Here is a 27,735-nt window from a genome sequence, read left to right on the forward strand (position 1 = left end):
AGCCACACTCAAGGGGCCAAAGAGCCACATGTGGATCAAGAGCAGCAGTTTGCCGACCACTGACCTAGGAGCCCTCAATTAACCTAAAAGGGATTAGCCAGTTATCTGAGTATTCAAACCACTGCTTTAACAGGTTGTAAAAGATCTCACTTTAACAAGTTTTAGTTTGTGACAAGTTTCTTATTCTTTTAATTCCATTTAGTACATACAATTTTTAATATTTTCCTACATTAGTGGGTTGCAAGCTAAGAGAAGGTAGCGTTAGCCTGATGATGATGTTTGCTGATTTAAGTATTCTGTCTCACCTTGAGTTCTGATACAAACAGGAAGAAATTGAATTTGGTACTTGGGGTGATGGTGAAAATGATCATTTTATTTTTTTTATTATTATTTTTTAAATATATTTTATTGATTTTGTACAGAGAGGAAGGGAGACAGATAGAGAGTTAGAAACATCGATGAGGGAGAGTCATCGATCAGCTGCCTCTTGCACACCCCCCACTGGGGATATGCCCACAACCAAGGCACATGCCCTTGACCAGAATCGAACCCGGGACCCTTGAGTCCCCAAGCCGACGCTCTATCCATTGAGCCAAACTGGTCCCGGCCACAATGATCATTTTAAAATAAAGCTTTTTATGGAAAGACATTTAGAATAATTTTATTAAAGCTCTAGCTGGTGTTGCTGATCAGTGGTTGGAAGTGTCAGCTTGTACACTGAAGGGTTATAGGTTTGATCCCTGGGTCAAGGGTAAGTATCTGGGCTGCAGGTTCAATCCCCAGCCCCAGTTGAGGCACATGTGGGAGGCAACCAATCTATCAATATGTGTCTCTCTTGTATCAATCTCTCTTTCTCTCATTCTCACCCTCCTTTCCTTCTCCCTTCCACTCTTTCTAAAAATCAATGAAAATAAAAATTCTCAGGTGAGGATTAACAACAAAAATAATTTCATTAGAGATGAAGATACACTTAGAGATCTGAGGACATGAAACACCAAAAGCCTTGTTTCATACTTTCCAAAAAAAAAAAAAAGTTTTAAAAAGGGCAGAAGAAACTCATGACAGTTAACTATTAAAATTATATGGGCAACATCCCATACCATATTCCAGAAAACAATGAAAATGAAGATTCAGAGGATCCAAGATGGCTGCGCCCAGGTGAACACCTAACTGCAGCTGCACACAACAATTTCAATAAAATACAACTAAAATATAAAACGGACATTGTCCAGAACTACAGGAAGGTTGACTGACTGGAAATTCTACAGCGAGAAGCAAGGAGAAAACCAGAAGGAGGCGCGGAGGAGCTGGAAAAGCCCAAGGTACGGAGACGCGGAGCGCGGAGAGGATGGAGCCGGAGAGGAGGGAGGCCGAGTGCCTGGCGGGCGTTCCCGAGCGGAAAGGAGAGAAAAGCTCCGACTGTGCTGGGCCCCCGACTGCTCTGAAACCCCAGTTCTAGGCCAGACCCCGGGGACTCAGGCTCAGCCATAGGGAGCCGGGCTGTAAGGCGGAACCCCGGGGAGAGACGAAAGGAGGTCCTGGAGGCGCGCACACTGAGCGCAGAGAAGGGACAGTCAGCTGTGCCGCGGGATTGCCCTGACGGGAAGGAGACCTGGGCTCCAGACTGCTCTGAACGCCACCTCCAACTCCACTTCCAACTGAACTGAACCCCAATACCGGGCTCATTGGGGGAGAGCATAGACTGTTTGCCAGCAGGCGAAAATCGAGGGCACCTTTCTCTCAGAGGCGCAGCGAGCACTGAAGGACCCGCATAGGGCGGGGCTGACGGAAGCCAAAGCTGCAGGCTCCACCCTGAAACCCCATCACATCTGTAACTGCGAAATGAGACAACAAAATAGATCACAAACGAAAGAAATGGAGGACAAAAAGCGTCTGGATATAGAGTTCAAATCTACGCTTATAAGGTTTTTCAAGAATTTCCTAGAAAAGATGGATAAGACCTATGAGGATATGAAAAGAGATCAACTAGAATTAATAAGGAGTCATCAAGAAATGATAAGGGATCAACAAGAAATAAAGAACACATTGTCTGAAATAAACAATATTTTACAGAGTCCTAAAAACAGAAGGGAAGATCGCAAGAATCAAGTCAAAGATTTCGAACATACAGAGCCAGAAGACACTCCTCCACAGAAGCTAGAAGGCAAGAGAATCCAGAAAATTGAAGATAATGTAAGAAACCTCTGGGACAACTTGAAGCGAACCAACATTAGAATTATGGGGGTGCCAGAAGATGAGAGAGAGCAAGATATCGAAAACATACTGAAAGAAATAGTGACAGAAAACTTTCCCCACCTGGTGAAAGAATTAGACTTACAAGTCCAGGAAGCGCACAGAACTCCAAACAAAAGGAATCCAAAGAGGACCACACCAAGACACATCATACTTAAAATTCCAAGAGCAAAAGACAAAGAGAGAATATTAAAAGAAGCAAGAGCAAAGAAGGTAGTTACCTATAAAGGAGCACCTATACAATTGTCAGCTGACTTCTCAACAGAAACCATGCAGGCCAGAAGGGAATGGCAAGAAATATTCAAGGTGATGAATAGTAAGAACCTACAGCCAAAGATAATCTATCCAGCAAAGCTATCACTCAGAATCGAAGGTCAGATAAAGAGCTTCGCTAATAAAAAAAGCTAAAGGAGTTCATCAACACCAAACCAGAATTATATGAATTGCTGAAGGGGGTTCTTTCAGAAGAGAAGGTAAACAAAGATAAAAATTATGATCAACAAATATATAACTATCAACAAGTGAATCTAAAAACCAAGGAAATTTTTAAAAAAATCTGATGAACAATAGTAACTGTTGAATATAATAGAATCAGAGGTATGGAAGGGGAGTGAACTGACGATTCTTGGGGAAAAGGGGGGAGGGGGGCGTGGGAAGAGACTGAACATAAACTGTGCACCTATGGATGAGGACAATGGGGAGTGGGGAAAGGGCAGAGGGCGGGGTGGGAACCTGGTGGAGGAGAGCAATGGTGGAGGGAAAAAAAGGAACATTTGTAATAATATGAACAATAAAAACTTATTAAAAAAAAATATCCTAAAATGTTGGTCAAAATGCCAGAAATGGCCAGACTAAAGATAAAATAAATGCTGACAAAAAGAAAAAAAAAATGAAGATTCACCAAACAAGCCCTATATATTGTTCATCTATGTACTTGTCATCACTTTAAAAAATCTATAGCCAGTCAATGTGGATGAGAACTGACCACTGACTGTCCAAGTTATAGACACACACACACACACACACACACACACACACACACACACTAAACTGAGATCCCTAGGAAAACTACATTTCACATCAAGATCTAGGACATACACACATACTCAAAGTAAAAGTTTCACAAAAACAGAATTTCTATACTCTTTTGTAATGTGTGCTATTTTATTCTATATACTTTAATTTTAAAACACCCCAGCTACTTGTGACTATAAACTTTTCATAACTGACCAATGGACCTGTACTTCAAGAAAACATTTTTCTACCTGGCTATTAGAATGTTCTTTCTAAAATACCATCATTATTTTTCTTTAAATTCTTCAATGTCTTCCCAGTACTCTAAGAATAAAGACTTTTATGATCCTCCATTATCCAGCTCTTTTATCATTGTAGCTTCATCTGTTTCTGCTCAAACTGGTTCGTTTTCATTTTGCAATCCAACCTTACCTACTTAGTTTCTGGACTCAGAATGTATCTAGTGTTAGAACACTTCCCCACATTGTCTTGTAGCGAATGCCTGCTCATTCTAACTTCTCAGCTCAGACTTCACTCCCCTCTGGATGCTTTCCCTGGATGCTGGGCCTGGGCTAGGTGCCCCTCCTCTGTGCACACTGGACTTCCTCAGTGCAATGTTTATCACCCTGTATTTCAACTATGACAGTGCTACTTAAGTACTATTTATGGGTTTTGTCCCCAGAGTATACCTAACAGGCCTTCAGTAAATATTTATTAATAAATGAAACCATTTAGTGGGATTCCCATGTTGTTGGATATATGGGTATTTGTTTTATTTTTATTTATTTTTAATATATTTTATTGATTTTTTACAGAGAGGAAGAGAGAGGGATAGAGAGTTAGAAACCAATGAGAGAGAATCATCGATCAGCTGCCTCTTGCACACCCCCTACTGGGGATGTGCCCGCAACCAAGGTACATGCCCTTGACCGGAATCGAACCTGGGACCTTTCAGTCAGCAGGCCGATGCTCTATCCACTGAGCCAAACCAGTTTCGGCTTTATTTTAATCCTCACCTGAGCACTGATCTTAGAGAGAGAGAGAGGAACTGGGGGTGTGGGGGGAGAGAAACATCATTATGAGGGAGAAACATTGACTGGCTACCTCTATATGCACTCCAGCTGGAGATTAAACTGCAACCTAGGTATGTGCCCTAACCTGAAATGGAACCCACATTTTAATTTAATTTTTATTTTTTTCTTTGTATACAGGACAATGCTCCAATCAAGTGAGCATTGGTATCTAGTTCTTTCACACCATGGTAACATGCTATAAAATTTTAAAGGCACAAGACTGGAACATTAGTTTCTAGACTTTAGCTAATGTGAAGGTTTCTAGAATTTAGTGATGTGTGAAGTCGCATGGGATGCTGTGTTCAAGGTTCTCTAGATCTCTCATACTGAGACATAACCTAGCATCTCTAAGTCTTAATTTCCTCATCTGAATTCCAATACCCATTAACATTTACTCTTGGATATCTCCCAGCATCCCCAATTCATGTCACTTACAGGGATAACAATAGCACGTTATAGAACTATTGTAAGAAGACAGTGAGTTAAATAATAAAATAATACTTGAAAGATTATTTTTTATCTACTATTACTATGTCAAGTTTTGCCAACATGCTAAGTTACATTAGTTAAGGAGAGCAAGAAGAATGAAGAATAGGAAGAGAGAGATATGATAATTCTGTATGAGCAAACCTCATGATATTTTGACTGTTCAGATAGTTGTTTTCTTAGAACTTTAGCATTCCTTTAAAAGAAAACTAAAATCTCATTAATGTAACTAATCTGCAATATCAGTTGTAGAGTATTTTATGAACTTCTTGGTGGGGGAAGGGGACCTCTATACTCCGGTAAACATCATCAGATTGACATATGGTGGTTTTGCTATAGTGGGGAGGAATAACAACCCCCCACCCCAAATAAAAAGAAGAGCCATTTCTGAAGTCTGTGTCAGCCAGCCCTCCAGTGCTATCTGACTTCTTATGTAGCTACAGGATTATACACATCTGTCTTCATTTATCTCAGTCACTCCTATAAAATGGTGCAGAATTTCTTCCTCTAAATGTTAGCAGGCTACAAAATGCCCAAAGAACAATGGTGCAAACATTTTGGATATAACATCTGATATAAAAATAAAAATTCAAAATACCCACCCACAAATCAGACTGGCACACTGAAAACAAATTACTCAGGAATATATTTCTGATTTTTACCTTACAACCTATTTTGAAGATGGCAGAAATTTATTGAGGAATACAGAATCAGCAAAATAATGTAGATTAATACATCAAAGGTGTAATATAGTTGTGTAAATGTTTCATGAAAGAATATAAACATTTCATTAATTTTCACTACATTCATTCACTTTGTGTATACATCCTATTATTTGCCAGGCACTTGTGCAGTTGCTAGGAATACAATGGTGAAAAAGACAAAGTCGTACTTCAGGAGGTTTACATTTCCTGACTGCAAGGGAGAAGATAAAAAGGGCAAGTAATTAAATAAGAATGTCAGGTACTGATATATGTTATAAAGAACATAAAGCAAATTATATAAAAGTACCTTAAGAGGTTGTCATGGAGGGACTTAGAGTATAATTCTGGAGCTATAATGTCCATGTACAAATTCAGGCTCTACCATTCAATAGGTATATGATGCCAGGGCAAGCTACCCATCCTCTCTATGCCTCAGTTTTCTCATCTGCTGAATGGGAATAACAATAGTACTTACCTCATGGGTTTGTTGCATTAAGTAATGTGTGCAGAACAGTGCCTGGCACATAGTGCTATGTGTTTTCAAATACAAATTGTTTTCCTCTCTGAGTAACTCACATTGAATCAAGACCTTAATATTAGGAAGAAGTTCAAAATAATATGGATAAATTAAAGTACCTCTATACCAAATAAAGAAGAATAAAATGCAGTTCTCTTCTTTATATTTCCATGCTATACAGTAATGAAAATATATGAAGATTAAAACATAGTAGCACCTTTCATCACCCGTCTTCACATTCATCAGAGCTTTCTTCACTTGGCTCCTCACTGCTTTCTCCTTCACTCTCCCCGCTACTGTCTTCTTCACTCTCTTCCTCACGATTCTGAGCTTCCTCTGCCACAGAAAGAGAATTGCTTAATATGTTTCTTAACATTTTCACTCTTTTAAAAAATTGAAATTTTCCTTGCTTCTGCCTCCACTAAGAAATATATATTTTTGGGACATGAGAACTGAGCTGAACTTTGTTAACTATAAAGGGTTAAAGTAGTAGTACAAGTAAGACTATATTCTTACCGGATGTTTGTGGATTGAAAGTAAATTTACAATATTTATAGATCTATAAAATATTTTTTATTATGAATGCAATTCTTAAACAGAATAGGATAATACAGAGGGTACTAGCTTTCTTTGGAATTGTGGGATAGTCCCTTTAATACAAGGGGCCATTGGCATGTTCTATTCCCTCTGAAGACTGTCATGCAAATACCTGTGCCCAGGAAGCCCACTTTGTTTGGGTAGTCCCACCCCACAGAGAAAAGGAAGTCATCTTGACCATCCACAAAGGACAAGCTGGTTTCATTTAACCATCCAAGATGACCATTCAGCCTTTTCTTAACCACATCCTGAGGATGTGCTTTGCCAGACTCTGGGAGAATGGTTTTTAAATAGCAACTGCTCATAGTTCTATGAGAAAGAATGAATTTCAATTTTTAAGTTTACCCATCAGCAACATTTCTTCAATAAGAGTTAAGAACTCCTTGGCCTCAGGATTTTCTGGTTCATAGATTAGGACTGAAAATAGACAACAGAGTGTGTGTTACTAATGGTCAAAGTGTTTCAGCAAACAGGTTCCTCAGAATGAGATTAAAACTGTCCATCAGAGTAAGGAAAAACGCACAAAAGCAATAAACACCAACAATTACACCATGGGTGTATTTAAGTGCAAATAGAGAATGATATAAAGTAGTTTTTAATAGCAGAAGAGAGGATAAGTTAACTAAAGTACAACAGAAAATATTCAAACTGAAGAAGAGAAATATAAAGCAATGGAAAAACAAAACAAAGCTGAGTATAAGATACATGTGGGACACTATGAAAACAAAGTCTAATTTATGTGTAATTGAAGATCCAGGAAGAAAAGAAAGAAAGAGAATAGGGTAGAAGTGATATTTTAAAAGATGATGGCTGAGAATTTTTCAAAGGTAATGAAAATATCAACCCTCAGAACTAAGAAACTCAGGAAACCTGTCAGGCCTCCCTTTGTATAAAGACAAAGAAAAACTACAACTATCAAGTCAAACCACTAAAAACCAAAGATAGAAAGAAAAAAAAAAATAGGGGTAATATTCTTCTACTCAAAAATGTCCAATGGTTTGCCACTCAGAGAAAAAGTGAAGACCCTAAGCTGTGAAAAGGTGCCATGTAATCTGCACAAACTTAACCCATGACCTCTGTGACCTCATCTATCACACTTCCTTTGCTTATTTTCTCCAGTTATATGTTCCTGGTTGTTGTCAGGCACACTTGCCTCTCAGCACATTTGCTATTAGTCCTGCCTGGAACTCACTATTTTCCAGATACCCACATGACTAGTTCCTCAACTTCAAGTCTTTCCATGAGGTCTTCCGGGACCATCTTATTTGAAACTGCGTTACCTCCTCCCAGGACTTTGTATTCCTTCTTTCCTATTTTCTTCTCTTTAAAAAAAAAAAAATTTTTTTTTATTGATTTCAGAGAGGAAGAAAGAGGGGGAGAGAGAGAGAAACATCCACGATGAGAGAGAATCATGGATGAGCTGCCTCCTGCAAGTCTCCCACTGGGGATCAAGCCCACAACCCAGGCAGGTGCCCCTGACCGGAACTGAACCTAGGACCTTTCAGTTTGCAGGCCGATGCTCAAGCGACTGAGCCAAACCAGCTAGTACTGTGCTTTATTATAGAACTATTATTTATGACACACTCTTTAAATGAGTTTTATCATCTGCCTGATACTAGATATAAATGTGGGATCATTATATGTTTTGTTGACAGCTGAATTTCCAGTGCCTGACATATGCAGGCCTCAAATATTGGTGGGATAATTGCATGTTAAATAAGGTTTGATGCACTACCTGACAGCAATTACCTATTATCATAAAGGTAAGGATTTTGACTTACCTTCATGGTATTAGTGGTAATTAGTCTTTTTTACTAGGTCTCATACCAATCAACCTAATTTACTGTCAAGGAAATTCACTGGACTTAGGATAATCAAACCATCTTATATATTATGGAATGTATTTAGAAACAAAGTAAAGATTAGAAAACAAAGTATTTTGTACTTACTCATCTGACATAATTTTTTAGCCAAATGGTAGTCTTGGCTCATTTCTGCTCTCAGGAACTGGAATACATGAAGAAATTCTTTAGGTAAGTAATTTCTGAGAGAATTTAAGTGTCAATTGTAAACACCTTAGAAAATATTCTATTAATGATGAACTATTTTGCTTTTAATATTTACACATGTTTTTCCAGGAGTGAGTCTGTAATCAGTTAATCAATTAAGAATATTTAAGGTCTTCTCATGGCAAGGCAATATATGCAGAATGATATCTCTACTTTTCTGCAGCCACACTATATAGACACTACTGAATAATCTGAGGATACATAGGCCGATTCAATCGGAGAAGATAGTGAAGACATTAATCACCTGAATATTTTTTTGGTTCAGATACAGCTTTTATTTGTGAACTTAGTCCATAATTACATGATCATACTTAGTAAAAAAATGAAGATTTACAATTATGTATATTCACTGTTTTTTAGTATTACACTCATACCATTCTGTTTTTACTTGATCCCTGGTGGGGAGTGTACAGGAGGCAGCAGATCAATGATTTTCTATCATTATTGATGTTTCTATCTTTCTCTCCTCCCTTCCTCTCTGAAATCAATAATAATATTTTTAGAAAAAAGATAACTGACCATTTTTAAAACAAAAATAACAATGCATTGTGGAGCTTATACATAGAAATAAAATGTTTTGACAACAAAAGCAAGAATGAGAAGGGGACATAAAAATGTACTATTATAGCCGGCACCGGTTTGGCTCAGTGGATAGAGCGTCGGGCTGCGGACTGAAAGGTCCCAGGTTCGATTCCCGTCAAGGGCATGTACCTTGGTTGCGGGCACATCCCCCATGGGGGTGTGCAAGAGGCAGCTGGTCGATGATTCTCTCTCATCGACGTTTCTAACTCTCTATCCCTCTCTCTTCCTCTCTGAAAAATCAATAAAATATATATTTTTAAAAATGTACTATTATAAAGTTTGTACAACATATATGAAGTTGTGTAATATTAAGTAATGGTAGACTGTGACACAACAATAAGTGAGGTAAAATTGTTTTGTTCTCTACAGAATTACCAGTAAATGTACAATTTTGTCCTGTGATGTTTCAGGTTTCAATGCCTTTGCATATGCTACAATATTTCCTGTATTAGGAATGCCTTCTCCTCTTGTTTACTCTTCCTTCTTCCTTTAAGTTTCTAAGATGTATGTATGTCTCTTCCTTTTTATCCCATTTCTCCTGTTTCTTTTCTTAATTACTTAATCCTCTGTTCCCAGAGAATTTCATAAACAATTCTACTAGCATAATTTCATTTTATTGTAAATTATATTATATAAATAATATGTGCCTGTTATTTCTCAAAGGTGGGAACTGTCTTTATTTCTACACATTCCCAGTAACTAGCATGGTGCCCATGTTTATGTACAAAGCATTCCTTTAAACAATCCTTGAAGAGTTTTATACCAAATCTACTCTTATTCCTGCTCCTTTTATCAGAATACTCTCAGGCAGTTCTAGAATCTTCTCTCACCGCTCCCCTGGTGAAAGTTGTGAGAGAGATGAGAAGTCAGGTAAGCATCTGTGTGTGGCAAGGATCTTTTTACTATTTTTTAAATCCTCAAGGCTATATACTAGTTATTTTAATATGTTTAAGTTTCTTAAATTATAATGCATAAGTAAAGCTTACTTCTGCCATTAACTCTAATGGGGCACGAATACCCTTTTTTGGGCCACTGTCTTCATTATTTTCATCACTGCTGTCATCTTCACCATCATCTTTTGTTGACTCGGACAACTTATCATTAATAACCTGAAGGCTATTTTCATTATTTTTCTCCTGCTCTGCAATGACTTCATCTTTGCCCACCTCACCTAAAACAACATACATAATTAATCAGTAAATACTAAAAATTCAAAAATTTTAAATGCTCCTAAATGACAATGTAACAAGTGTGCATGTTGTCTATATAGCTTTCTATTCTGGAGTTGTGTGTGCTTTATTTTTTCTTGATTAAACAGCACTGATTTCCATTTTCAAAAAAGGTAATAAAACTGCCAAATGAAAGAGGAAAAAAACCCAAATCTATTAACACTGAGCTGATGTTAATGTTAACTGTTTAGTGCTTTGAATTTTAATAGATAATATTTTTGTTTATAAAGAATTTCAAGAAAAAAGAAATTAATGCTATTCTACCTCCAGAAACATATTTCTTAAATTATTCTTATAGAAGGTAAATACAGAATAAAGAGCTTGGAGAGTAAAAGAAAGGCTGGAGAGGCTGAAAAGCAAACAGTCCTTAGGTCATGTTACTTCTTGGATACTTGAGAATAAAGTCTCTCTCTCTCTCTCTCTCTCCACACACACACACACACACACACACACACACACACACACGCTGAAAGAAACACCTGTGGATATTCTAGATATAACCAGAGGTTACATAACATTAGTAATAATTTTCCTTAATGTTAAGTCACAGTACCTATGACCAAACACAGGTGACCCTACAATTAAAACTAAGTACTACTGAGTGACTACCCATTTAGTGCCTGGCACTATGCTGAGTCCCAGCTTCACAAAAATGAATGGTCCTTGATCTGAGAGAACTTGCAAAAACTCTAACTGGGGAGTCAGAAACATATGGATAATTATAAAAGAGTATGGAACAACAGTGATGAAGATGTGTAGTAGGAAAATGGGAGAACAAAGGAGGGCCATATCCCTGCCTTGCAAGTGGTCAGGAGCTCTCCAGTCTGAGTGGATGTTTTTCCTGGAAGAGGGAACAGCATGAGCCAATACAGAAGCAAGAATGTGTGTGGACTATAATCACTCTGATGCTGCTTAAGGGTCATGGTTATGGCTGGAAGTCTAGTAGGGGCTAGTTGGATAATGGAGAGTCTTGGAGACCAGAAGCCTTGGGACTATCTTAAGAATGAAGGAGCTATTAATGAAAGATTTTATGTAAGGAAACAAGGATGATCAATTTTGCACTTCTGAGGGAAAACTTGGGAGAGCATGTTAAAAAGTGTATTTGAGGGAAGACAAAAATAAAGAGTAAGGGAAGAGATTAGAGTTATCTCAAAATCCAGATAAGAGCCGAAACCAGTTTGGCTCAGTGGGTAGAGCTGCGGAGGTCCCAAGTTCGATTCCGGTCGGGGCATGTGCCTTGGTTGCGGGCATATCCCCGGTGGGGGGCATACAGGAGGCAGCTGACCGTTTTTTCTCTCTTGTCGATGATTCTAACTCTCTGACCCTCTCCCTTCCTCTCTGTAAAAAATCAATATAATATATATTTTTTAAAAATTCAGGTAAGAGACATGCTACGGCACTGGTAAAGTAGGAATGGAGAGGAAGTGAGAGATAAGTATTTAACAGATAAAATCTTTTTGGTACAAACTATTGAAACACTTTCTAAACTTAATTCTTATACTATCTTCATCCATTTTGCCTTATATATATCTCACCTATACTAATTACTTAATATTCTCCTTTGAATCTACTTTTTTAACTTATATACTTGTTAGATCATAAATATCATCCACGAAACTGATGGATTAATAAAAGTAACATATAATAATCCTAATACATCATATACCATTATTCTTCAGAATACTACATATATTAACTCATTTTCTCTCAACCCAAAGAGGTTTTACTTTTATTTCATGCATAGATGAAATTGAGGGACAGAGATTAAATAACCTGCCCACCTTCTCACTGCTAATTAAATGGTAGATCTGGGAGTCAGTTAGGCTCCAGAGTTCATTTTATTATTATTAAAAATATATTTTTATTGATTTCAGAGAGGAAGGGAGAGGGAGAGATAGAAATATCAATGATGAGAGAGAATCATTGATTGGCTGCCTCCTGCACGCCCCCTACTGGGGATTGAGCCTGCAACCCGGCATGTACCTTTGACCAGAATCAAACCCAGGACCCTTCAGTTTGCAGGCTCTATCCACTGAGCCAAACTGGCTAGGGATATATTATTAACCACATCTTTTTTTCCCCCAACACATATAAAAATATGCTACTATTAAATTTTTTTTAAAAAGTTTATTATATGTTTCCTAAATGCATCTCTTTGGGAAACACTATTGAATGAACTTAGAGGACTCCTTTTGCTCTATGGATAGCTCTGTTTCATACTAACTTGTGCTACACCATCCCTTTCTTGTCAGATATTGAGTATCTGGGAAGTCTTATGAGATGCCTTTTGGAGCTACTCTAAATAACGTAGAAAACTTGTGTAGAAAGGAGAAAATAAGGAAATCCAGGAAAGCTTAAGAGAAAATAATGTTAAGAGAACATAAACCAAAAAAAGTCTTTCCAAGAGTAGGATGGCTTGGCTACCTGACTCTGTGTCCTTTATGGTGTCCATCAGCTCACAGCCACCCTGATCTCCCAGTGTGTATCCAGCCTGCTCACTGACTCATCACACTGATGTCATCAGGGGAAGATCAGAATAAGGAATTCAAGACTGTGTGATGTCACAGGAATTGTCTCACCTCAGTTAATTCATAAACACACACTGAGCTTCATGAGAGAGGTTTCCTGATCTCTAGATCTAAGGTGGTCCTCTCCCACGTGGCCTTTATTAACATTGAAACATCCATCACCACCTGACATGGGGTTGCTTTTTTGTATTTGTTTTATATTGTTTATTGATTTTTAATAGTTGGCTATCTCACACTAGAATGTAAACTTCATAAGGCAAGAACCTTGCCTATTTGCTAACTACTGTATCCAAAGCTTCTAAAAGAAGTGAATGGCACTCAATAAACCATTGTTGAATGAATGGAACTTGTTAATGCTTTCATTAGGTATTTTAATTCATTCTAAAATTTAATACTCTATTACTATCATTTCATATATTTTCCCATTGATCCTACACCTGACTGCATATCAGAATCATATGGTACATGAATTTGAAAAAGTATCAATTCCTATGATCTTCCCCAGACCTACAGAGTTGTCAACATCCTAAAAATAGTGAAAGAGGGCTGAATTAAAAGCAACAGTTGCTCTAAAAAAAAACACCAAGTGTTATTACCTGTTCTTTCTTTTAAGAAAGAAGATGACCATAGTTTTGACTGTAGATTTGTTTCTGTATCTTTATGTTCAATACTCTTTGAAGATACTTTATTTTCAGTATTCTTTAAAAAGACTTTCTTTTCAATATTTTTTGAAGAGACTTCCTTCCTAAATGTTAAAGTAGATAGTCAAAATACTTTCCTAAGTCAAAATTATGTTTAAGGCTTTATTTGGGTACACACACACACACACACACACACACACACACACACACTTATTTAATGTAAGCACACAGTATGATATACTAATAATAAACTAAATAGCTAAAATGCAGTATCTTCTTTGTGGTAAAGTATTAAAAATAAATTTTACTGGTGATTAAAATTCTATTTCTGCTTGGCATTTGCCATTGTATAATGATTTCTAGAATGTTTTCAGAATTCTTTAACACAGAGCATATAAGCAATCAGTACTATGAGTGTCTTCTGATATATATATACACACAGAAAAAACTATTTAAGGAATACCAGCCTTTTTTAAATGTTGTAAATCCAATTTGTTGTAAGTCCATAAAGTACCATATATTAGAAGACTACCATCATTTAAGAAAAAAAAGCGGTTGCTAAGTTTAAGATGCCATCAATTGTAAAAGATATTAAACTATGATGAAGACATGTGTACATATTTTAAATATGAAATATGTTACTTATATATTGGCTAAGTTATACCCCAAGTAAGAAAATTTAGCTAGTATACAGTAGTTTTGGGTACTTGCTTTTTAAATAGTATTAATGACACAACAGAAGGAAACATTCAATGTAATAGTAATAAAAGGGATGTTACTATTTAAGAAGCATTAACATGCCATAAAAATACATATGAGAATTGGGGCCAAATCTTCATTTTAACAATAAAATATGAAATGCCTTTCTGCTCATTTTCTGTAGTCTTTCTATATACAGTTTTAAAGACTCAAAGGCTCAAAGGCCAATCTCCTCTTCAACTGTAATCTATTGATTTCCATTTGCTAAAGTGATGTTATTTAAGGCAATAGTGCCTCTAACCACTAAATAAGGTAGATAACCAATATACTCCAAAAGAACTGTTATTTAAATACAGTTACAATTAAGGAAAGATTCAAAGTTTTTTTTTATGTAATATCCTTTGGAAATGAAAGATATTTAATTTAGTATCTGCTAAGGTTAGAGAGTCAGTCCAGTTAGATATCTCACTGGAGGATATTTATGCTAAAGGGTAAAAACCTAGGTTTTAGAATTGTTTCTTAAGAGCACTGGGCATATTTATGGAATGCCCCCAAATTTCATAGGAATTAGCAACTTTTTTAGGAAGTTTATATTCTAAACTATGTTTTAAAATGATTTATAATTTGTAAAAAATGGGCCTAAAGCCGAAACCGGTTTGGCTTGGTGGATAGAGCGTCAGCCTGCGGACAAAGGGGTTCCTGGTTCCGTTCTGGTTGGGGGGCACGTGCCTTGGTTGTGGATGCGTCTCCAGTAGGGGGTCGTGCAGGAGGCAGCTGATCGATGTTTCTTTCTCATCAATGTTTCTAACTCTCTATCCCTCTTCCTTCCTCTCTCTAAAAAAAATCAATAAATTATATTTTTTTAAAATGAGCCTAAAAGTTGATCAAAAACTACTTTTCTAAGAATGTCTTAGTTATACTTAGAGAAACTTGTGTTGCTGACATGTAAAGTTTGCTGGCCAATTCTTGGTCTTGTCCTTAAAGTGTAAAAATGGGAACTAAAAAATAAAAATAAAAAAATAGCTTATTCATTTAGTTTATTTTATTCTTTTAATATATTTTATTGATTTTTTTACAGAGAGGAAGGGAGAGGGATAGAGTTAGAAACATTGATGAGACAGAAACATCTATTAGCTGCCTCTTGCACACCTCTACTGGGGATGTGCCCGCAACCAAGGTACATGCCCTTGACTGGAATCGAACCTGGGACCTTTCAGTCCACAGGCCAATGCTCTATTCACTGAGCCAAACTGGTTAGGGCTAAATGACTTAATCATTTTAGAAAATATAAAACATATAATTATGGAATAACATAGATATAGTGTTTTCAACCTCAGAGTATTAAGTGCAGTGGGTCTGCTTCAGCCATTTCCTCCTCACATCTTTAAGTATGCTCAGAAGCTTAACCAAAAAACCCAACAGATCAAAGTTCAAGATCTATAAAACTTTGTTCAGCATTAAAGATATATTTTACCTTCACTACTGAAAAGTTTGTTAAATGCAATTTGTTGGGTGGACAAAATCTCTCACACATGGATTAATGGAGGAAAAGGAAATGATAAATGTGAGTTTTATGTGGAGAGTGTGAAATTCATGGTTTATAAAGTCCTTGCAGCTCCAACTAGATGAAGAATCAACCAAATTAAGGCAAAAACTGGTGGGGAAAGAAAAGTTCTTGTTTTCCTCTAACCCAAGCTTGATAGGATCTTATGGCAAATTCCACTTGACAGTCAGACTATGGAGCCAACAGGAGTTGGAAAGTACAATCTGAAGCTACACTGAGAAAATTCATCAACTTTGCAGTTCAGTCACACTAGCTCCCAAACAAAGGTCACACATGATTTTCTATTTTCTTGCTCATTTTTTTTTTTTTTTCAGGACTGATCCCGTTTGCCTTCAATTCTGGGTAAGGAACCTGAGGTGACACCACACAATGGTGAGGCTTATTGGCTACACTAACTATCCACTTCAAACAATCAAACCAAACCTAAACTCTTCTATGCAAGTAAATTTAAGGGAATGTTATCATCTGACCCTTTCAAAAAGTAGTTTGATGAGCAGATGCAATTACTAATGAGGTTAAGGAGAAAAGTAGGCACTCTGCTTTTCTCTTTTGGGCCTGGCTGCCTTTGATTTATCCCTGGGGTATAACTATTTCAGGGTGTGAGTCACTCCTGTTCCAATTCCAACATTGCTTATCCCAGTCTCAGAACACAGGGCTCACAGCAGACAAAACAATTTATTTTCATTAATGACCTATTAACTTCTGTTACTATTATTGGAAGTTATATTTCCCTCAAAGACTACTAAAATTGTCTTAGATTTTTAAATTTAAATGTTTTTAACGATGTAATCTATATATATAAAAGCCAAGTGAACAGAATGACCAAGTGACCAGAACGACTGGAATGACCTGTCACTATGATGCACACTGCGGCAGCCAACCAGCCCCATTGAGGCCCCGATTTGTTCCCTCAACCTCCCTCGGCCCTTCCCCCCCAGCTGGTTCGGCCTCTGATAGGCCCTCCCAACCCAGATCGGGGGTTGGGCTGCCCGGCCAACCTCCCGTGGCTCCCCCCACCCCCAGCTGGCCCAGCCCCCATTCAGTCCCCCCATCCCGATTGGGGGTGGGGCTTGCCAGCCAAACTCCATGGCCCCTCCCTCTGGCTGGCCTGCACCCTGATTGGTCCCCTCCCCCAATCCCAATCAGGGACGGGACAGCTGGACCTCACCTGTGCACAAATTCATGCACCAGGCCTCTAGGAGGATATAAGTATATATATATTTAACAGAGCATTTATTTTTTCTGGTTGTCTATAAGATTTAATCTGAAGTACCGGTATATAGATTCTCATCATTGATCTGCTATACATTACTCTCACTTTAATATAAGAATATGTTTTTAACATATAATTTACAACAAAGCCAAGGCTTTTAATTTTTAGGTTTGACAGCATAAAGTTAAAAATATATGTTGCATTACATGAAATTTTTCCCAGCCAAAATATTCACAATAAGCCAAAATAATATTAACTTAAATAGAATCACATCAGAATGGTGCTTGCAAACCTGTTAATAATTGATCTCTATGAATCTGTTTTATGATCAGCTTTCAAAATGTAATTTTTCATGGATTAAATGATAGAATATTTTCTTCAGGTGGTAGCAGATGATCAGATCAGGAAGGGCTTTGATAAATGAGCAGAATCAGCTACTTTAGCTACTAAGTTTAAACTGAATTATGACTCTTTTTATCACTAATCTCTTCATCTACTTGGGGTGATAATGTGTTTTCCTTATTTACTAGTAATGAATCATCTCATAGTAAATGAAAATCCTGTTTATAAATATTCATTTAAAGAGATAGTCTGAAATAAATGAGCAAGTATCAAAGGGAAACAAATGAGCAATGAGGCCCTGGCTGGTCTGGCTCAATGGATAGAACACTGGCCTGCAGACTGAAGTTGTCAAGGGTTCAATTCCAGTTAAGGTCAAGAGCACAAACCTCGCTTGCAGACTCCATGCCTGTCCTGGTCCCTGCCCTGGTCGGAGTGCATGGGGGAGGCAGTCAATAGATGTGTCTTTCTCTCTCTCTCTCTCCCCCTCCCTTCCATTCTTCCTAGAAAAAAAAAAAAATGAGCAATAAGAATTACATAAGTAAAGTACAAAATCCTTGGTGTTTAAGCATTTAAAAGAAGTGAATATTATCTATATCTTTATAATTTTATGAAAATTCATGTTTCATTTTAAATGTCCTTTTATCTAGTAACAATTGCTTTGACTGAAGCCAAAGCCAAAGTGCTAATCCATGTACTTCTGGCCTTTCAAATTTAATTGGGTGACAAATGATTGTATTATCTAATTCTAATTGCTCAAAAGGCATGTGATAGGTCAGTGGCACAACCAGAGACATTTTCTTACTCTGACATTGTTTCATTTGCTTCAATCATCACTTTTTCTGAAAGAGAAGAAAAAAAACACCCTCAGTATTTTATCGATAGGGATGTTCCTAACAGAAATTCCTAACTGGCAAATATTTAGGCATTTTTTGAACGACAGACAATATAATAAAAGATTAATTGCTAAGTCTTTCAATCACACTCAACCATCCCAGTAAACTATCTTCTTAATATTTAAGACAAAACGGTATTTAAACATATTCTTTTTAAGTAATAAATCATTTACCCTTTGGATCAAACACCAGCAACTTGCCATTCTGTCTATATTTTGATGCCTAAAATAGAAGCAGAAATTAAAACTAGCATTATCATTATTACTTTCATTTGAGGTGTTTGAAATGATTTATTCATAGTCTTATATAACATTTTTTGTTATCTATGCTAAAAGGTAACTTTATCCTAAAGCAATTATTAAAAAAAAACTATGTAAGTTGATGGTAAAAAAGTTTGTGTACTCTTACCTTTACAGCATCTGTCTTATCTAGATAATTCCTGCAAAAACCAGAATATTTACTTCATAAGTCTTTGAACACTTGCATAAATTTAGAATCTAAATAAAATAGAATGCAGAACTCAGTTTTTCATTAGAATATTAAGTATATTGTTTTTGTATTTGGTAGATTATTTCCATCCTAACTGAAAAAACCTAATTTTCTGGATGATAAAACTAGATTAAAAAAAAAAAAAAAAGGCATATAGAAATTAATCCTTTGTCCTCTTTTATCTTAGGAATAATTTTGCATGTTAGAAAAGTAATAGGTTAAATAAGCCACTAACTCTGTTACTATTTGGTTTTATAAAACCTCTCTAGCCCTAGCCCATCTGGCTCAGTGAATAGAGCGTTGGCCTATGGACTGAAGGGTCCCAAGTTTGATTCCGGTCAAGGGTACGTACTTCAAGGGCACATACCTCAGTTGCAGGTTCCTCCTGGGCCCAGGCTTTGGTCGGGGCTTGTGTAGGAGGCAACCAATCAATGTGTTTCTCTCACATCAATGTTTCTCTCTGTCTTTCCCTCTCTCTAAAACTCAATGGAAAAATATCCTCAGGTGAGGATTAAAAATAAACCACCACTTACACACACACGCACTTGGTCACCAGATCTAGATCCAAATACAATCAATAGCAGATTAAGGATTCACCTTTCTTACTGAGCTGACCCTAAAAATTATTAAATTCATCTTGGCTCATGTTTACACCAGCTTTTGTCTCCCCTACTTCAACAAAACAAGATGTGAGCTAACCTGCCTGCCAGATTTGAGTTGATCCATATTATGAAAAAATCTTTATAGAGTGTATATAAGCCAGAAGAAGATATTGCATTTCTAATAAAATATTATTTCAATAAAAACATTTAGAAATTGCCCTAACTGGTTTGGCTCAGTGGATAGAGCGTCGGCCTGCAGACTGAAGGGTTGTGGGCACATCCCGAGTAGGAGGTGTGCAGGAGGCAGATGATTGATGTTTCTCTTTCATTAATGTTTCTAACTCTCTATCTCTCACCCTTCCTTTCTGTAAAAAAATCAATTAAAAAATATATATACACATTTAGAAATTAACCTTTGATTTTTCTCCAGACAAATAATCCTTTACCTTATAAATTCCCTTATGTTTATTAACACATAAATTAAAATGTTTTCTCTGTGAAGTTTTATCTTTCCTACGTTACCCTCCGTAGACTGATTTTCCTACAAGTTAGCCCTTTATGAATTTACATAAATTTCATTCTAATTGCATGGAGAAAAATCAGCTCATACAGTTTTTTATGTTTGAGAGAGGACACACTTAAACTTTTCATAGCTAACAATTCACTTGTCCCCAAATCCCAAGCCAGATTCTCAAATTGTTATTAGTAATACATACCTAGGGATTTCTGGAATACAAAATGTAGGGCCAAATCTGTGGGCAATAAAAGAAAAGCTTCATTATTTTGTATTAAGTTTTTCTCTTTTTAAAACCAGCTCCCTCACACTGATCAGTAGTATGTAAACCTTCGCCTGGAGCTCTGTTTTCCGGGCAACCCTAACCAAGCCAGACATTATATGTATTAATTTGATTATCCCTCTGAGAAGCTCACTGAGAGCAAAGTACACCAGAAAAGCAAGGAATCTTTTGGGGGAAAACAGTTGTAGAAGACTAAATTCTAGGATAAATGAAAGATTTGCCTCCTAATTCTCTAGGGTAGTAGACACAGCTCAGAACGTGAAACAATGCAATGAACCAATAAGGCCTTAACAAAAGAAATCTGGGATGTCCTCTCTTGAGAAATACTTCCACTCCACAGATTTCCACAACCCTGTGTTGCCATAGTCTATAGGGTAGGACTATGTTTAGAGTCCTCTCCTTTCTAGCTCTAGGATCTTTATGGATTGTTACAGTCCAACCTTTTACCTGGATGAAGACATCAGTGCACATAATTCTTCTCCCATGTTCACCTGGGAACAGAAAAATCTAGGTAGGGTGGGCAGATCCTACTCTTGATAGAAATGCAGGCTCTCCTAGGTCTGATTTTATCATTACCTAGGAAGTGTCCATTTACTCTCCTTTCATAAAACTGAATTTCTAGGGGCACAGAGTAATACTCAAAAGTTGGGGCTCTTGCATGATAGAAACTGGATTCACATCCCAGTTCTGCCATGTGCCAGGTAAGCCTGAGAAAGTTACTTCACTTCTCCAGGCCTCAATTCTTCCATCTGTAAAATGGGGATTACAATGGTGACAACTTCACTGGATCATTATAAGGATTGTATAGTATATGATCTGGGTAAAGTGTGTAGCACAGTGCAGGGCACACTGGAGGGACACTGAAGGAACGGTTCTTGCTGTCATCGAGACAAGCAGATTAACTCTGAAGACTTTTAATTAATTTAAAAATCACAACAGCCCCAAATTAATGATACTTGTTTAGAAAGATCACTGACTCCAGGAAAATAGCAGAGTAAAAACACAGGTAAAGGTAAAGCAGCCATGACAGGCTGAGCAGAATGAGGTGCAGCCATTGTGCAGGTAATATATATTTTTCAACTAACTATCAATATGCAAAATATCTCTGAAAGGAAATGCTTTCAGAAAAGAAATGATAATATTGGCTGACTCTGGGGATGGCTGCAGGACTGGGGTGGGAATTTTTTACTTTAGGTGCATTAGTACTTCTTGAACCTGGGGGGGGGAGGGGATGTATTATCTATTTAAAAATACAATTTAAAATTTGCAATACCATTTGCATCTCTATGTTTATCCCTCTCTTACAGGCATGTGAACCAGGTGCTACTTCAATTCTCTACCCAGTGGTACCTGTTCAAACAGGGGTCATGGTGTCCAGAAAGAACGGTATACAGGTGCATATCTTGTATATTTGTTACTATTGGTTATGGTTAATGTTAACATCACAAGGTTCATTTAATAAGCCATTTGTGTTTCTATCAAGTGCACCCTCTGGCTTTTGGAATATGGGCAGACTGTCCTGATGTCTTTCAACAGTCCCAGTGGTAATGGGAACAACAGTGATGACAGGTCCCAATTTTCATGTTACAGTCAATGTCTATTTGAGACAAACATTTGATGAGCAGCTACTAAATGTTATATATATCTGTGATAAGCCCTGGGGTTACAAAAGATATCCAAGAGGAATTAGCAAGTAGTGGAGGCAGATAAAGAAGAGATAAAGGAAGAGAAAGTCTAATAATCAAGCTGTCCGGGAGCAACTTTCCAATAACAGAATCAAGCTTGAGGCCTGTTCTCTGGATTTGCTATAATACTTTCAGGTATAATTTCTATAAGTATCCCTAGAATATGGTATTGTCTACTGATAGCCCCTTCCTCCTTATGTGGTTAAAAGATCCAGCCCATCTGAACATCAGAGTAGTACTGTCCTAAGACACAGCAATCATAGTAATTGATAAGCTAACAGTGACAGGACCAAGTGAGCCTGTGATCCAAGCTAAGCTCATCACAACTTATCTCTGAGACAAAGAAGAATATGCATCTAGAGCTCCCAGTAGGCATGGCTCTAGCCTTCAGGAAAAAAAAAAAAAAGGAGGGGGGGGGGGCTGAGAGTGAGCAGAATGTACAAAAGATAACCAGGGAGGAGATGAGGAGAGAGGGAGTGAGTGAAGCAGAATGTACAAAAGATAACGAGGGAGGAGATGAGGGGTAGGGAGAGGGGGAGGGCAGTGGGAGGGAATGAGAATGAATGATGTTTGAGTCCCTGCTTCCAGTTCAGCCTGTCTTTACCACAGGCCAATTAATTTCTCTTCTTTAAAAAAAATATATTTTATTGATTTTTTACAGAGAAGAAGGGAGAGGGAGTTAGAGACATCGATGAGAGAGAAACATCGATCAGCTGCTTCCTGCACACCCCCTACTGGGGATGTGCTTGTAACCAAGGTACATGCCCTTGACTGGATTCAAACTTGGGACCCTTCAGTCTGCAGGCCGATGCTCCATCCGCTGGGCCAAACCGGCTAGGGCTTACTTTCTCTTTTTGACGAAATAAGCTGGAGGTGATTTTTAACATTTGAAGCCAAAAGAGACCTTGACAAACATGGCTCCTACTTCTTGAAACAAAAGTAGACTAACACACCTGATACCATGTAATAAGAGCTACATATTAGAATTAAGATAACCTGAGAGAACACAAAGTGAGAAGTGATGGATTCTACCTGTTATGGGAAGAAAGACTGAGTCAGTTATGGGAAGAAAGACTAATACAGCTGGCAGTTATTTAACCAAATCAAGACCAAGCAGCCAACAAAAGGGTAAGAGAAATCTAGCACTGTGTTAGAGAATATCAATAGATTAAATAAAAATGTACGTGGAAGCACATTTTAAAAGTCATTAATTGCCACATGCTAAGAATTTTGGGCTTTAATCGGTAGGCAGTGGAAAGCAGGTCAAGCCTTTGAAATTCTCTTGAGGGTAAACCTGAGACAGAATGGAAGGGCTCATTTCTAAAAGAAAGGGCTTAGTTCTTATCTTAGCTATATTAGAGTCTAATCAGTGGTTGGCAAAACTCATTAGTCATTAGAGCCAAATATCAACAGTACAATGACTGAATTTCTTTTGAGCCGAAAACTGACTTTTGTGCATGGGCCACGAAGTTTCAATAGCACTGTATGTGTGCACCAACGTGGTATTTTGTGGAACAGCCACACTCAAGGGGCCAAAGAGCCACATGTGGCTCGAGAGCCACAGTTTGCCGACCACTGCTCTAGACTCTTGTTTGCAAGTTGCAGAAACCCTGCTCTAGTTAGTTTAGGAGACAGAGGAAGAGGAAGAGGAAGAAGATCACAGGCTCGCCCCTTGGTCCTGTCACTGTTAGCTTATGAATTACTATGATTGCTGTGTCTGAGGACAGTACTACTCTTTTCAGATGGGCTGGATTTTTTTAAAAAAATATATTTTATTGATTTTTTACAGAGAGGAGGAGAGAGGGGATAGAGAGCTAGAAACGTCGATGAGAGAGAAACATCGACCAGCTGCCTCTTGCACCCCCCCCACTGGGAATGTGCCGGCAACCAAGGTACATGCCCTTACCGGTATCGAACCCGGGACTCTTCAGTCAGCAGGCCGACACTCTACAACTGAGCCAAACCGGTTTTGGCTGGGCTGGATCTTTTAACCACATAAGGAGGCAGGGGCTATCAGTAGACAATATCGTATCCTAAGTATACTTATAGAAATTATAAGTATAGGGGAGAAAAAGGCATTGGCTCATGGAATCCAAGAGTTGAATACCCAAGCTATGTGCAAGTCAGGACACAATGAATACAACTGTGTTCAAGGCAGGTAGGCTGGCATTTTCCCTTGTTCATTTAGCTTCTCCCTGCATGTGGGTCCTCTCTCTCTCTCCAGATGTTCTGCACGTGGTACAGATCAGGGCTCCCAGAAATCTCAAGTTATATGTGATGTAGTCCCAGCTTTTAAGGAAAAGTTGACTGTCAACAATAACCAACCCGTCAAGGTCCCAATTATTTAGATAGGTTTTTGTAGGTTTGTTTGTTGCTATAAAGAACAGATTATCTCAGGCAACCTTTAAAGAAAAATCTCTAGTGTCTAGTGCACTACATGTCACATAACCTGGTGCTCAATAAATATTTGTTGGAGGAATGGAATGGGAAGGAAACAATAAAGAAAAGGATGTATTAGACTAGAGATTCACAGCCCAATATGGTAGCCACTAGTGGCTATTGAGCACTTAAAATGTGTTCAATTTGAGATATGCAGACTGGACAAAAAAAGCATGTAAAACATCTCCACCTCCTCTAAGTAAGCGTGCACTAACCAGCAGCTATTAAGGCCAAATAGGTTTTATTTGGATTCTACAGGTTAAAAAAACAAACAAAAAAAACTTTTATAAAATGAGTCACCAACATTTAAAATTCAGATTTCACTAAATTCTTATTTTAGGTTTTTCTTGTAATATTGGAAGACATTTTCTCTTCATCCCATTTGTGCAATTATTTTATTCTTTGTGCTATTTGTTTTTTATAAGCTATCTTGTATTCTACTAGGCAAAGAATGAGTTACTAAATAGCTACATGTTCAGGACTTGCAATGTGGTGAGGAGACGCAGAGCTGATTAAGCACCAAACTCGGTCCCAGAAGAACTTAATGAGGAAACATAAAAGGATGTGGGGGCATTATTTCATTGCCTAGCTCAATTGTGTCAATGATCATCTGTCACTCACATTCATATTTAAAAGTGACTACATATAAATTTTATATATTTCATTTACAACATAATATAGTGCCCAGCCTCTGGAGTCAGATTGCCTGTGTTCAAATCCCAGCAAATTGTGTGACGTGGAGCAAGTTCCTTAATCTCTCTATGGTTCACTTTCCTCAACTGTAAAATGAGTATAAAAATACTACCTATATCATAGAATTATGAGATTTAATATAAATAATAAACATTAGTGGCATCTGTAATTATAATTGCTGCAACTCCTCCTCACGTTACTATTATTATTATTACCCACAGCCTGTCAGGGACAGTCCTAAAAGTGAACTCTGATTTAGGGAAAAACAGATCTAAGTGAACAATTGAGACTGGATGGGGCAAAAGATGGGAAAAAACACTGATAATTTAGCTCCAAGGTGGAAAGTAGAAAACTCTGAATTCAGTGGGAATTGCTACAAAGGTGTTGGAATTCAACTCCGGTAAACTCTTAACACTTAAAAGAGCAGTGTTGTTGTTTTCCTGAGATTAAAAAATACAAAACTTCAATTAGCAGAAAATAAAAATAATAAGGTGGATTTGGAGAACATTGTATTTAGTTTTCAGGAGAATGAAACAAATATAAAATTTTTTCAGATTTATTAAAAAAAACCAATAACTTTTGGGATAAGAACAGCTTCATCCATGTGTTAATTTATGCCATGTTTCAATTTAAATGCTACCAGGGCGCAGGGTAGAACAGTTTAAGACAGTAATCAAAAAGCCTTCACCATGACTAGACCTCTCAGGTCAATTTCGTCATCTCAAGGCTGAAGATTGAACCTTACAAGTGATCCCTGTCCAAGCCCCTCATGTTACGAAAGATGAAAAGAAAGCCCTTGGAGGCTAAATAATTTGTCCAAATTCCACGGAAGTTTTTATGGCTGAGCAAGTTATGTCTAAAGAGTAATGACGTCTTAACTACAGCAGTGAGTGCTTGCTCCTATTGGCCATTAAGCAGTTTCCAAAAAACAAACAAACAAACAAACAAATAAATAAAATAAATTCATTTGCCTCTCAGCATAACCATTATTGCTTGTCCCATTTTCGGTTCTTATAAGCGTATTTCTAGTATCACATGAGCTCACTCATCTAGGGGAAATGATGAACAACACAGACTGATGAACAAGAACAGCATCGATCAGACTGTCGGGCCTCAGAGGGAAGGCAGGGGAGGGCGGGGATGAGGGAGAGAGACCAACCAAAGGGCTTGTGTGCACGCATATGAGCCTAACCAGTGGTCACGGACAACAGGGGGTGGAGGCATGGGTGGAGAGGAGTTTGGGATGGGAATGGAGGGGGGGGGTGTTTGATGACAAATTTGTGATACCTTAATCAAGTGTTTCCCAAACTTCTCTCATGATGAGAATCACCTGGTGGAGTTGTTAAACTACAGATTCCTGAATCCCAACTAAAAAGTGCTAAACTAGAATTTTGGGGAACATATAGGTAAAATTGTATACTTAACTAGTGCTCCCAAAATTTCTAGTTTAGCACTTCTTAGTTGGGATTCAAGAATCTGTATTTTAACAACTCCACCAGGTGATTCTCATCATGAGAGAAGTTTGGGGAACACTGCAAAATCAATAAAGTAATTAAAATAATAAATAAATAAATAAATAAATAAATAGATAAATAAAAATTTTAGTAGCGGACCAAAGGAGTTGCGGAAGCCTTGAGATGACCTACAGCAATTTTCACGGGGGCGGGCGGGGGAGGGGGGTTGGCATGCGGGAATCCGCAGGCCAGAGCTGGCGGCGGGTGTAGCCGTCCGACAGCCCGCGGTCCCTCACTCCCGCGGACGCTAATGGCCTGGCTCCGGGCCCACTGCAGCCGGAGGAGGGGCCCAGGGCCTCCGGGCCCAGAGCGAGGCGCGCCTCCAGCCGAGCGACCGGGTCCTACCTTCTCGCGTGCCGGCCGGCAGCCGAGGGGCCGCAGAGCCCAACCCTGGAGGGTGCACCAGAGTTTGCGGAGCCGGGCGCCGGGCCTGGAGGGTCCGAGGTGAGAGAGGAGTCCGGCTGCACGCCGGGGCCGGGAGAGGGAGACCCGCAGCGGCCGCGGCGCCTCTTACCCGCTTGGGGCCCTCTCAAGCGGATCATCGGAAAGGCAGTCGGCGAAGGCCCGCCCCGCTGGAGGTTCGCTCGGGTTTCGGAGCAGCAAGCTGTGGACGCCTCGTCGCCATGGAGACGACGCCACTTGCGGCCGGAGTCCCGGGAGCCGCCGCGGAAGGCGGCGGAAGGGGCGGGGCTTGCACGTGGAGAACTCAGGGAGCTGAGAAGGGGCGTGGCGGGGATGGGCCGCGCCTGGGGAGCAGCAGCTGGCGCGAGACGAAGCGGGCGAGACGGGGCGGGCCCAGGCTCCGCCTGCGAAGTGGGACGGACGGGGCGGGGCGTGCCTGGGTCTGGGCAGAGGGGGCGGGGCGTGCCTGGAGCCGGGCTGAGGGGGCGGGGCGTGCCTGGGGCCCGGCTGAGGGGGCGGGGCGTGCCTGGGTCTGGGCGGAGGGGGCGGGGCGTGCCTGGAGCCGGGCTGAGGGGGCGGGGCGTGCCTGGGGCCCGGCTGAGGGGGCGGGGCGTGCCTGGGGCCCGGCTGAGGGGGCGGGGCCAGGCGAGCCTGGGCGGAAGCTGCGGGACGGGGCAAGGGTGGGGCGGGGGCGGAGTACGTTCTGTGAG

At 38.9% G+C, this 27,735-nt stretch overlaps 1 protein-coding gene across 11 annotated transcripts; it reads right to left on the reverse strand.

Moving 5' to 3' along the window:
• Window positions 1-5,454: 5,454 nt before the first annotated feature.
• Window positions 5,455-27,408, reverse strand: ERICH2 (glutamate rich 2). Of its 11 annotated transcripts, none has more exons than XR_006740479.1 (12): window positions 26,969-27,377; window positions 20,212-20,247; window positions 18,813-18,843; window positions 18,578-18,626; window positions 18,314-18,350; window positions 17,898-18,011; window positions 13,649-13,797; window positions 10,282-10,466; window positions 8,594-8,651; window positions 6,990-7,061; window positions 5,838-6,383; window positions 5,455-5,737 (listed from the first exon to the last, which is right to left on the reverse strand). XR_006740479.1 is itself a non-coding variant. In XM_045575460.1 (12 exons), the coding sequence occupies exons 1-11, from the start codon at window positions 27,163-27,165 to the stop codon at window positions 6,271-6,273; spliced, it is 1,041 nt and encodes a 346-aa protein (XP_045431416.1). In that variant the 5' UTR covers window positions 27,166-27,379; the 3' UTR covers window positions 5,455-5,737; window positions 6,265-6,270. The 11 variants fall into 11 exon arrangements, 10 of the variants coding, with proteins under 10 accessions (XP_045431416.1, XP_036277781.1, XP_045431415.1 ...); XM_045575460.1 differs by having other exon boundaries at window positions 6,265-6,383; window positions 26,969-27,379; XM_036421888.2 differs by having other exon boundaries at window positions 5,455-5,741; window positions 6,265-6,383; window positions 26,969-27,379.
• Between the last annotated feature and the right edge of the window lie 327 nt (window positions 27,409-27,735).

Source organism: Pipistrellus kuhlii, unplaced genomic scaffold (genome assembly GCF_014108245.1).
Source record: "Pipistrellus kuhlii isolate mPipKuh1 unplaced genomic scaffold, mPipKuh1.p scaffold_m20_p_7, whole genome shotgun sequence".
Classification (NCBI taxonomy): Eukaryota; Metazoa; Chordata; class Mammalia; order Chiroptera; family Vespertilionidae; genus Pipistrellus; species Pipistrellus kuhlii.

Bases quoted from the DNA above. Each gene is read 5' to 3' on its own strand.
- ERICH2 (XM_045575460.1), bottom strand. From the start codon at position 27,165: ATGATCCGCTTGAGAGGGCCCCAAGCGGGTAAGAGGCGCCGCGGCCGC. The intron at 10,467-13,648 runs GTAATAACACTT...ATGTTGTTTTAG, and splicing joins TTTCTTAAAAGAAAGAACAG to GTGAGGTGGGCAAAGATGAA. The intron at 6,384-6,989 runs GTAAACTTAAAA...TTTCTGTGGCAG, and splicing joins TGAAGAAATGTTGCTGATGG to AGGAAGCTCAGAATCGTGAG.